Source organism: Anser cygnoides, chromosome 5 (assembly GCF_040182565.1).
Source record: "Anser cygnoides isolate HZ-2024a breed goose chromosome 5, Taihu_goose_T2T_genome, whole genome shotgun sequence".
In the NCBI taxonomy this organism is placed as follows: Eukaryota; Metazoa; Chordata; class Aves; order Anseriformes; family Anatidae; genus Anser; species Anser cygnoides.
Window position 1 is genome coordinate 40,475,382 of NC_089877.1, and position 12,986 is coordinate 40,488,367.

The 12,986-nt window shown below is 35.8% G+C and overlaps 1 protein-coding gene across 18 annotated transcripts in view; it reads right to left on the minus strand.

Annotated features, from left to right (window-relative positions):
* The window catches only part of RALGAPA1 (Ral GTPase activating protein catalytic subunit alpha 1), a 131,425-nt gene that overhangs the window by 32,691 nt on the left and 85,748 nt on the right, over positions 1-12,986 (minus strand). For all 18 annotated transcript variants that reach the window (XM_048059643.2, XM_048059651.2, XM_048059644.2 and 15 more), the window contains 4 exons: positions 12,655-12,726; positions 11,196-11,319; positions 9,384-9,539; positions 749-907 (listed from right to left, as the gene is read on the minus strand). In XM_048059643.2, coding sequence (XP_047915600.2) covers positions 749-907; positions 9,384-9,539; positions 11,196-11,319; positions 12,655-12,726 — 511 coding nt within the window. The remainder of the gene's footprint in view (positions 1-748; positions 908-9,383; positions 9,540-11,195; positions 11,320-12,654; positions 12,727-12,986) is intronic.

The following is a 12,986-nucleotide window of genomic DNA, read 5'->3' on the forward strand; positions in this document are numbered from 1 at the left end:
GTACCAGGCATCATTTCATTCCTATCATCAGAGAGAGATAGGAGAACCTCTATCTGTCATATCTCTTTTATTAATTTTAGTACTTCTAGAAAGAATTTTAAAATTTGAAATACAGAAATTCATGGCAAGTGACATCAGAAACAGAAATTATGTAGTATAAACATTTAGGACTATTTTTACTCAGTGAGTGTTCACTACCCTAAACCACTGTTTTAAGAACAGAGCTGGCACAGACATTTAATGAACAGTCATTAGAAAGACTGTGTTCATATGCTTTAGAGTTGAATTATCCCTGCTTTGATGAATTAATCTCCAAATTCCTGCGTGGAGTCCAGGAGAAGGTGAAAACTGGCTTTAAGAAGAAAGGGGAATATGTCATGGATGGAGAAAGCTGGAGCAGGCTATGATTCAATGCCCACGGTCACATATCAAATTTGACAAAGAAGATTTCAAAGTTTATCTTAGAATTTAAATAATTATGCAGAATATTCCAGCTTTGTTTGCAGTTTAAAGTGTTAGCAGATTTACTTGATAGGATCAGATATTTGCAGTTTCACGTTGCTTATTTTACCATGCACTGTTCTCACTGATTTCTTCCCCTTCCTCCTACCACTCCACTGCAATTGTCAGTGTTAAAGACAGATCACCTCGTTGAATCAATTTATTACACCAAAAGCTCCCATTCAGAACAGAATTCAGTTCATTACAAACATATGAAGGAAATACACACAAACCTCCCCACTCTTACCTCAGGCTTTTTCATGATCTGGATACTGAACATATGGTTTTTCATGGGATAGATAACTATAAGAACATCACCAAATTCTGTTGGAATTATTCCTCTTCTATAATCCCGAGTATGCTCTGACCAGACAATGTGTACTTCATCGTTTCCTAAATGTCTTAGCTGAAAAAGCAGAGATAAAAGCCTGTCAGTTTAAATATATCTTGTAGTCATACTGCTATACTAAATGCTCATCTTTCAATAGGACAAACCCACTAAAAAGAAATAAAGAAGGATGAATAAAGTAAACATATTACACTATAGCTCTCTTACATTTTCAGTCACAGTATTAGTTTGCAGTACTGGTTTTTGCTATAGATTTTTATACATCGGTGCCAACGACTATTTAACAGAGATGTCAATAAGACTACTAAAAACTAAAATTTTGTTGATACTATCTCAAGAATGCTGAATGATTCAATCTGATTTGCTAAAATGCTTTCAAGATTGCCTTCATTCACAGGCAGTGAACTACTAATTTCTATATGAATTTTATAAGCATGTGGATGAACATCTGTATAAAAGATACCTATCTAAGCACTCTTTTAACCTCATCATTCTAGCCAAATTCCAAACTGGCCACCACAAACAAAAAGCCTTCTAAAGGAGATGAGATGCTTCATTTGGCACACCCCTAGATGAAACAGAAACCTGTAACACCTTTGGAAAACTAACCACCCCCCTGTAAACAAAAACAGGTCTTGAAAAATTAATCAAAAAAACTTGCTCAGAATGGCTGAATGGGATGCTGAAAATCAGTGCTGCACCGTCAGCTGTAATCACATAACCCGACTGAAGAACATACTGAATGCTTTGGAATTATCTGCACTGAAGCCCCCAAATGCTCTTTCAGGTAAAACATTGCCATCTGAGAAAAAAAAAACTGTTAACATCATGGAGAGAGGCTTTATGTATGCTGATTAAATACATTCAGATTATTAAAGATTAAGTTTCCTTCCACTAAAGGCCATTTGTGAAAATTCAAGCTGGAATCTCATTTTTTCCTCCTTGTGCATCACCAGATAGAGCTGACAATTTTCCTCACCCACAGTTTTCAGTTTGTTTGCACAGCTTTAGCCAACTCTAGTTTGTCAAACAATTGCATTGATGTTATTCAAAGGACAGCACTGTGAACTGCTGTTAACAGGTAACATGCAGATACTAATCTGAGCACTTACAAGAAGTTATTTTGTATAAAAAGGCAACAATTTTCTGTATTCATTTTCAAAATACAACTGCACTTTAAATAAAAGCAAAACATATACACAGTCATCAGAGAAATTTCATTGCAAGTATTTGCTTGTTTATATTATGAAACCTCCTGGAATGCTGCTTTCGTCTTATCTGAAGACTTATATTGGTTGTCAGCAGCAGCCTTTACAAAAACAAACAAAGAAGGAAAAAAAAGAAAAAAAAAGCCGCCTCTGCTCTTCTCTGCTGGCTTTGAATTGTATCAGCCTGAAAACCTGCATAGTATTTCTGCAAGAAAAGCTTTTTCTTCAGCATTGGACTGGGCAAAGGACAGATGGCATCAGTGCCCCGCATCTTGTGTGATGCTCAACAAGTCATTTGTGTTGCTTGGACCAGACCGTACATACATCTAATGTACAATGATTGCAGTTCCTTTGAAGTGAGCTATTCTTGCCTCTTTTGTAGATGGCTGAGTTATTTTGAACAACACTTAGGGATGCTCTTGTGCCAACTGTAAACCCAGACCCAGAGAAGAACTGGTTATAACAACATTCACTACGCTGAGTTTTATTTGACTACACTAGAACAAAACCAGGCAGCAACCTGAATGACTGATGTGAAACACAAACAGCAGCTGCAGAAACTCTGGATGACAGTCAACAGTGACGTATGTTGTAAAAAGACAACTAACTGTGGAACTGTTATGAGGGCCTAAGCTGCTTCTGCCTTCCCAGGTGAAGTGACAGCCAAGCTATCTGTTGGAATATGACAATGACAGAAAGGCATGTGGAACTGATGGGCACACATTTAGAAGCAAGTGAAAAGCTCAGGAAGGATTAGAGAGCCTTATCAAAGGGAAAGTAAGAGGTTCAAGTATGAAATCTTGTGGAATGCGAAAAGACTGTACAATATAGGATCCTATATTGAGACATGGTTGTCTGGTGCACCTCTATTGAACTGGCTGCCAAAAAGCAGAACACCCATCACTGCACTGCACCACTCCTAGTACAGCAATATTGAACTATTTACTAGAATTAGCTCTCCTTTACTTACCATCTTTGGACTCAAAGACAACATAACTCACACCGTTAGATTTGAAACAAGGGACAGAGACAGTCTACATGCCAAATAAATGGCCTTAAAATCTGAAACATATACAGAGTTTAGATAGTACACCTTCTTGGCATCTCTGAGATTCATTTATCAAAGGTTGCCCTTGTGTACCTCTTACTGATACCTGCAGCTAACTGATATCTGCAGCTGATATCTTACTTATCTTATCTGATATCTTACTGATATCTGCAGCTTAGGGACCTGGTTTAGTGGGTGACACTGGTAGTAGGGTGATGGTTGGACCAGATAATGTTGGAGGTCTTTTCCAACCTTAATGATTCTGTGATTCTAAGATGGAGCATCACTACTGGTGTATACTTTCAAATCAGACTGCCACAGATTTTGGAGTGTGATAAAAGTGCATTGTGCAGTTATTTTACAGGAACTACTGACAAGGGGCATGTATTATTGTATGCCAAGTGTACTGAAGCCCCATCAATGATTTTTCTCTCCATTTCAAAATCTGCTTTATAGCCCATGGAGGTGTGAGGATACAGTCCAGGCTAAACTCACAAACTTCTTTTGAGGAAAAGGAAAATGAACTGGATTATTCCACTGAGTTCCAAGTCCTGTCAGGTGTGCTTCACCTTATGGTTACTACCAAGAATGATTTGGCAAAGACTCAGTTTGAGTAAAGTGTTGAATGGCATCTCCGTAACATTTGGCAATGCACTGAGAGTCAAAGTCAGATGGTGCAAGCAGGTGGCTGATGGTATAAACTGTATATGGTGGTTTGTAAAAAGATGTATTGTACCCAAAATTGAGACTATGATCAATGCCTTGTTTCCATCATAGGAGACAAAAGGGTGACAAGAGAATAGACAAGTATACAAGATCTGATACAAGTTGCTGATTTTATCTTTATGTTTGGAGAAGAAATAAACGTTGGAGAAGTCATTCTGTTTGTTTTTCTAGAGTAGATCAGAACAAACTCTGATCCTAACATAGTGCTCCTTGTTGCTTCTTTCATGTCCTCACCGTGTTCAGCAAGCAACGCTTATAAAAAAGTTTGAATGCTGGTAACTTGACTGATCAAAACGCTTGATTCATAGACGAGATCCAATATCTGGAATCGTTTTGAAAAGCTTTCCAAGGCCTGCTAGATTTTTGAACTAACTTTTTAGAAAGAAGAATTCCAGTTTTTCTTCTTCATTTTTCAGTTCCCTTTTGAAGGACTCTGAAATTGAGCAGTATTCCACTACAAAGCTCTCCTGCAAGCACAGCAAACATTAGGAGAATCCATCATTCACTGTAATTATTACACCACAGAAGAGCCAGAGTCTGACCTCTTTCCACTTTAATCTGGATTCTTTATGTCTTTGCACTGAATTGGAAGCATCCAGAATTTACTAAGTCCTGGACACAAGTGGTACAAAGATACTGAGTTACAACCATCTCTGTGCATTGACTCCTAAGAATAGACGGCAACATGGTTTCCTAAGGAGTTGTGGTCCCAGTGTTACCTAGCAGAATCAGATGTGTTGTGCACAGCATATACAGGTACCGAGAGTGAAATCTATGCCACTGGTTATTCAAAACTCACCACTGGTTCTGTAAAGCATTATTATCTTCAAACTCACTTCCTGACCTTGTCTCCCTAAATTTACACTTTTGTATGTGCATAAATTACAGTAAGCAAAATAGAGTGCAAGTATTTACTAGAGATTTAAGGCACAGCAATAATATAAATAATAAAAATCACTAAAGTAATGTTAGACTTCAAGTAACTTGTAATACACTATAGCTGAAACACCTTTACATTCTAAAATACTAAATACTGTATAAATGCGGGTCTAACTGTTCTCAGGAGTTTGTTATCAAAATATAAGGGAATACATAAAATAGAGATGGGCAAATGTAAAGAATCTGTAAAAAGGCAAATGTCTTTTATAGCAGTGTTCTTAAAGGATCAAAGTGTCAAGCCCAGAGAAAGGAAGGTTCAGCAAGCAAGACAACAGTTTAGGATATAGTGGATAAATTTTAGCTTCGTGTATGGAGAAGGAAAGGCTATATTGCAAGAAACGTTGCAGAAAAAAGAACAGAGTCTTAAGCAGAGACTGAATGTAAGAATCCAGAAAAGTGGACCAAATTAAAGATGATTTCCAGTTATGGGCACAAGTGACAGGCACAATGGTCATGTTATCCATGGTGATCCAGAAAGGTGGCAATGAGAAAGAGATTAAGAGCCCTGTTTTACCAATTTTAAATCTGAGCTGACGGGAAGACAGCCTGAGGAGATGTCAGAGATGAACAGATTTTTTTAGGCTTGCTTTGAAACTCTACTCCATTAAAATAAATATATAAAAATGACTGACTGTTAGGTTACCTGAAATTTCAAATTTAACTCAAAATACTTTAAAATATTCTTACTCTATAGCCATCATCATGTGTCAGCTCTCCTAATACATTTATGTTAACTGAATACAAAAGAAACGTGAAATAAATATAACCAGGAGGGATGATCAAATCTAATTTTGATACATTAGTGTCATATGCTGTACATGTTACAATAGCAGCCAGACTTAATACTAAGCTGCAGGCTATACTGAAATTTCCAAATGGCAGATTGTTCTAAGTGATACCAAGCATAATTGAAGTAATAAACGATAGTAAAAGCAAAGCACACTGTCAGGAAGAATTTAAGTATTTACTTTTTAAAATTAAATGAGTTAGGTTTGGAAAGGCAAGACAAGTGAAATAATGCAGGGCTCAATTTACAGAAAATTCCTTTTATTTATCTGTTGCATTAACCCTTGAACTCTTGCCAAAATTACTGTAATTTCTAATACTCGCTTACCTAAAGGAGGGAGAAAAAAGGCTATTATATTTTCTTATAACAGCTAGCCCAAACTTTGTTTCTTCTTCAAAAATGAAAGTGTTCATGATAAAAAGAACAGAAGTAGCAGAAACATCTGAGGTACTGCCTCACTGCAGATAGTTTTGCCCATTAAATGTAGGCAGCACTGCTGTCTACAGCGTATGTACCCTCTGGTTGAATTTTTCACAAAACTTTATTTCAGTACCTATGGTGTGTTGATGACTTTTGTGTGTTGTTATTGTTGTTTTGTGTTTTTTTTTTTTAGCAATACGTGTACTTAATGATAACTCAAGAAATATTGTACTAATAATTTACATTTATAAACCTTCAATTTCCCAATACATGCTAATACCAGAATGAATACATGTTAATACCAGAATGAACTCTCAGAATACTCAGAGTTATAATTCTTTTAGGTGGTTAGGACAACCTCACAGATAACCTAGAATGATGTAATACACCCAAGGTCCAAGATGAGTTAGTACTCCAATTGTTAGTAACATTACTATTACTTATTTACATGTCTTGTGTATAAGCTCATGTACAACACCTCCACTCCGTTATCTAAGGAAGAAGCAGCTAGACAGGTGATAAGCTGTAGAGACAGATACGAGCTTTTTCACTTTGTGAACTGAGTTATCACAGTTTCATTTAATTCTGACATTTTCTTTGCAAGTTTGTTCTTGTCAGGCTACTGTAAATGCTTTTTACTCTAACTTTTAATTCTAGAGAAAAACAAACTGGGTTATATTATCAACCTTAAATCTTTAATGTAGTATTTACAAATTAAATACATTCTTTGGATATGCTTAACTTTCAATGTTAAGTTCCTCTATATATCCAGAAGTTTTTTATTTGTTCTTCCTGTAATCATGTCTTTTCTTGCTCTTGTTCATGTCTTCAGTAACAAATGTTTCAGAGGCATCCAAGACACTTAAAAGTTTTATTTACTGCTCTTTAAGACTGATGGAAAATAAGTTTAAAATTGGGTTGGCCTCTGAAACAGCAGAATCTTGATTTTGCCGTGGCTGGACTGGCAGGAAGAAGTTTTGCTTTAATTTAATTTAATTTCCATTTATAAGATGAACCTATCATGCACCTCTAGGCACATCTACAATATAAAAAACAGCAGCAGTACTAAGCCGACAACTGCAGTTTGCTTGTTTTTCTCTTTGAATGAAAGAAAGCACATGAAAGACCTGCAGAGAAACTCAAAACTCAAGTTTCTCTGAAGGTCATGAACAGTACATGCACTCAGAACAATTACAAGTGTTAGCACGCATGGCACTCAGATGACTTTGAGGTTCACGCTACTGGGTGTGAGCTTGTGCTGGATAGCACCTCATAAAATGGTGCATCTCATAAAAACAGGTATTTTTCTGATCTGATCACAGACTAAGCAGCACAAGCAGTTCTACAAACAGTAAAAGAATTAAACCTGTTTTCCTATGGCTCTGACTTGCTGTTTTTTACCCAAGGTGCAAACATGATGATTTTCTCTAATTTGGGATGACACTCATAGTATCTCTCTCTTGTGCTGGTTCCTTGATGTCTAATGTTTCCCCATAGAGTCTTTACCTGATGAGTAGGAAAGAGTCTCTCCTACTGCTTTATTTAGTCTATCTTCATTAAACACACATGAAATTAATACCTTTCCAATATGTCTCTACTAAATTTGATTGAAACGGTTCAAAAAAAAATTAGGGGAGGACATAAAGGCAGACTCACAAGCCTTTGTTCATTAGGAAACTGGGCTATAAATGAACAAAAAACACATGCAGAAGAACAGGCAAGAAAGCCATGCAGAATAAAGTAGCTTGATTAAAGTTAAACTGCCCATCAGCAGTGGGCAACAAATACAATCCCAATCTTTTGATATATACCCTCCTGACATATCCATACAGACCTCAAATATTCTTAATTACTGTAAAGTGAGATTGTGGGTGAAGGAGGAGAGAAACAGGCTTGGGGCAAATTGGAGTTGTTAAAAAAGTCCAGCTGACACCACTTTCACAACTGAAATCACAGGAGGCATGGAGCAGCACTGAACCTTGTCTGGCAGAACAGCTCTATGCAGATTCTGAGTGCTCCTGGAAACAGACATGAGATCTTTCCTGTGTGTTCTGCTGAAGCCTACAGCATTTGCAAATTATTTAAGAAAAATTAATTAATTTTCATTATGACCTATCTTTCCCCCTGTCAACACTTTTTAATGCTCTAATTCAAACATTATATGCAAGGACTGTAAGCATAATTATAAGCTTATAAATTATAAGAAGCATAATTATAAAATCAATTTTCTGTTTAAAAAATTCAGAAGCCAGTCAACTTAGCAGTATATATTGTAGCAATATATATATGTTCTATACTAGAACAATAGCAACAATCTTGTTCAAAAATTAATTATATTTTCTAATAAACCAATTCTATGAATCATTTAATAACCTGAGTATTAATCTGGCTATACTTCATGGAATAAAGAACAGAAAGGGCCCAACGCCATAGACATACAAGAAAAAATATTTTTAATTAAAAAAAATAATTTGAGATGCGACAGCAAGATGTTAAAACTCATAGTCAGTCTATAATAATAACAATAACAACAATAATATTTTTTCTTCAAGTTGAACACAAAGAACAAAAAAGTCATTAATAATTGAAGTTTGCCAGAGGCATGGCTATTTCTCTCTTTACTAACTGTCTACTGTCTAATTTAATTACAAGTATTAAACTCCATGCTGAGGTCAACCAGCTTCAGTTCCTCCAATATTACACTTCAACCAGTGCTCATTAACGTGTCTACTGGATGGATTAGCACATCTGAAGATGTATGTACCTAGAACAGGGGACAGTCTAATGACAGCCAATTGTTCATTTATAATAGGACGCATGTTGGAGGCCGTAACTTATTATCACTAATGTGGAATTTATTAAATTCTAAAGAAAAAATACCGATACAGAAAACCATTCTTTTCTTAATGTGGCTATGAGAGATCTTATCACTGTTGAACACTTGTGCCTGTTCTAAACCAAAATAACTTATATATGATAAACATTGTCAAATTATTAGTATTTTAATTTTTTTAAAAGGAAAAATTAGGTTAATAGACAGCACGTGACTCTCCAGTGAATAAAAAGTCACCTTAGAAAGTACTCATCATATATTTATTAATTGGCATAGTCTCAAATCTAAAATACCATTCAGATGTACTGCTTTTTCTTCTACACAATTACCTCCCTTCATTTTTCACCACTATTCATGTGATCCCACCAACATTTGCAATGATGACAAAATTCACTCCTAGAGAATAATTTATATGGCTTTACCCCCCTTCAGTAAAATACCAACTAGCAGCATGTAAAGTTAGTATAATGTTTTATGATTTTTTTTTTATAGAAAGTTACTGGATTTCCTTTTTAGAATGACTCTTACTGGGTTTATTCCCCAAAGAAAACCTGTTAATCATAAACACCTACCTTTTTTGTTAGAGAGTCATCTGAATCAGAAGGCATTCTTGTTGATACATGAAACATTACTTCTACTGTCGAGGTAGCAAAATATGGAGTGGTCAATCCAGTGCTTTTGTTTTTTTGCAGTCCTCCCATAAAGCCACAATGGTTTGTGAGATTCACCTACAAGTAAAGTCCAGGAGACATTAGGAAAAAAAAAATCAAGCGATAAATACATTCTTTACACACTTTTTTTTTTTTAATTTTCTTTCAACGGAATTTTAAAAATTGAAGGTCACTTTTCATAACACTGTCAGTACAGTTATGCTTATCTAATAGTGTCCAGACTCGCTGACTAGATTGGAAATCAACTGCAGTGCAGTGGCATTCTATATTCCACGATCACCACAGATGTTTCTGGGAAGATGACGTTGGAAATAGGGAGTGGATGTGTATATGAATATCTATTTCGTTATTCCCTGACCTCTTGGCAGTAGTGAATCACACACGCTTTTTGACTTTATAAAAATTCTGTGATACTACATCAGCTCTCACCTGAGCTCTGAAGAAACCCTGCATGACAGCCAGACAATTTTGTCTTGTTACCTCCTACGTCTTTTCCTAGAGAAATTTTCATTCTTAGAATATGAAAAAACATCATGGAAAACTAACTGATAATTCATAAATATGTTTGTAAATCTTAGTTCTATGGGAAATAGTTTGACACTGAAATAATATTTAATGTGCTATTTCACTTTTACAGCAGTGCCTAAATAAAGCCGTATCTCAGACGTGAATATATTTAATCTCTGCCCACATTGGATATATTTGCTTTTATACTACTAAATGATCCGCAATTTAATGTTAATAAGTTAACATATTTGATGTCTCATCATGAAATACTAATCCAAATAAGCAAATCTTTACTCTTGCTAATAAAGTCTAAGAGAATTAACCCACTAAAGAAGGATATTTAAGACATCAAACTGATTTTTTTTTTCTCCTGAAGAATCAGGAATGTGGGAAATAAACATCTATGCTCGTGACAGTCGGCAGACTTCTAGCAGTCTTCTTCTGTTCCTGCAGAAAAGTCAGAGCCCTTATCCACACAGCTAATCTAATAGTGCTCTTATGAAACAAAGGGGTAAGAAAAAGAGATGGACATGCGTGTGCATACTCTTGATGAACACAAAGTTGAAAGAGGACCAGAAAAAGTGCAGTTACTCCTACAGCCATCCAGAAGTGATTCCTGCACTTCTGTGAGACAATTCTAGGTCTCAGGAAGTTAACCTTCTGAAGAAAGAAAGGATGCAAAGAAAGGAAATCCTCATAGCGATACCAAACTAGTGACCAAAGAGTTGCAGCACCATATGGGGTGTATCACAGTACTTCTGACTGCTAGAAGAAGCACGTGAAGAGAATGAAGTGTGTGAACAGATACACGCCTACAGCGGGAGGCAGGAAGAAGGGAGCATGAGTAATGATGCACATTCCTACTTCTGGGATTCACAAATTTGAGCAAAGCTCAAACTTCAGTGGATTTCAGGCTTCACAGGGCAATCAAGATGCTTCCTAATCAGTCCATGAAAGACAAGTACAGGACTGCATATTACTGAACAATCTCTGCCTGCATGAACTTTCCCAAATTGAAAGGGCTTAGAAATAAATAGCTAGTATTACTAGTAAAATTAAAACCAGAATTCTTTTCTTTATCCTGCTAGCAAAACAGTCTATTTCAGTACTTGTAAGTAATGTTAAAGAAACAACAAATTGTAAGATGTAGAAGAATCTATAATTTTCTCTGTAAACAAACTTAAGATAAAACTTTTGAATAAATACCTCCCAGCCAAGACCAGCTACAAAATCCTCATAGGCTTGACTTCCCCCAGTATTAGTAAGAATGGAGTGTTTATCTTCTTGTCCCTCAGCAACATAAAACACTGCAATCTTGTGAGTCTCTCGGCTGTAAAACACAGGACGGTCACTGCATGACAGAGTCTTTGCTAATACGAAACCAAAATATGCAAACAGTACACACAGAACACGACTTTTATAACATTGAAAAAGACAGCAGAAGTACAACTAAACAACTTTTTTGACCATCTTCTCTATTTCCATATACCCGTTCTGTCATTTCTAGTCTGATCTTCTCTAGAGCCTAAAGTTTGGTGATAAATTAACAGCTTTTAACCCCCTCCATCACTTTTAAGATGCAGGATGGTGCTGGCACTACCAATTGCTAATGGAATAGCTGGGGTTTTGAGATGAACAAACCCTGTAACACAGGCATTTACATTGCACCGCCCATTAACAACAAGGCTTTGCGAATGCTGTGGCAAATGCATCTTAAGCAGATGAATTATTTTTAAGTACTACAACATCTCTTGTTCACAGCTTGCAGTCAGGCATTGGAGCAACTGAAGGTGGTTTCACATGCTTTGCTCGCTGATTACTCAACTGTGATAGATTACCCAAAATCAGTCCAGGCAGTAACTACCAATTTCCCAGGGTATGCTTTGAATGCATTCAGTACTGTCCCTGAAGCGAAACAATTCCCGCAGCCCTTCTACCTGTAAAATTTTCACAGTCCATGTTAAGTGAGTTCCCATCTTGCCTAACCACTGAAATTAACTGCAGTGCCACAAGGGCAAAAAGATAACATTTCCTTCTAATATCCATCCCTGAATGCCCTCATCAGTGTACTGAGAAAGCCCTCAGAGGCTAGTTTGGTGCTCATTTGCAAAGAACTCACCAAACTAAAAGTCTGTTTTATACACTAAACTACCACCATTTGGCTTGAGAGACTGGATTTTCCTGGATATAGTCTAAAGCCTCCACTGGATGTTATTTTAACTTATACAGAAATAATTCAAACTTGTTAATTCAGTGCTACAACTCCACTTATAATTCCACATCTTCAAATACTAAGAGCATTGGAGAACAGCTAAACAAGTAACTGAAGCTAAATACATGGAGACTTACATATCTATGTTTTAATTTTTTTAAAAAGTTATTTTAAAATTAAAATAATCCCATGTTACATATACAGATTTTCATAATTTTAAGTTACTTTGAAATTTGCTCTATTTCATGACATTCTACCTGTGGAATTTCACTCTATAAGTAACAATAATGCAACTTCAATATAACAACAATAACTACAGTATACATGAATAATTTACAAAATTTAAAAAAAAAAATTTAAAAATCAGTTCAATTCTCTCATCTATGCAAACTAGAGCCATTTAAGTATAAAACATAAAACAAATAAGGTAGGGCAGCAATTAGAAGAATTTACCATTGTCTTGAATCCAAATTTCTGAGTTCTCGAAGTAACTTCTCATTTTTCTTCAAGAGATGAAAGCTCCTTCTAAATAGAGAAATTTGTAATTTTTTTTTTATTACCTGTTCACCTGTAACACCGGAACAGTACAAGAACTGTACAAAACATTTCCAGGTCCAAGCAAGAATAGCCAGCAAATGCTTTTGCTTTTTCAACAGTACTTTCTTACATAAAATGATTAAAGTATCTTTTAAAAAAATGTACAAGCCATTTTTTACTCCAGGTAATCTTCTATATCCATTATAACCCTGAAAACAACCTTTATTTCTTTCCACTTGCTTCTGTCC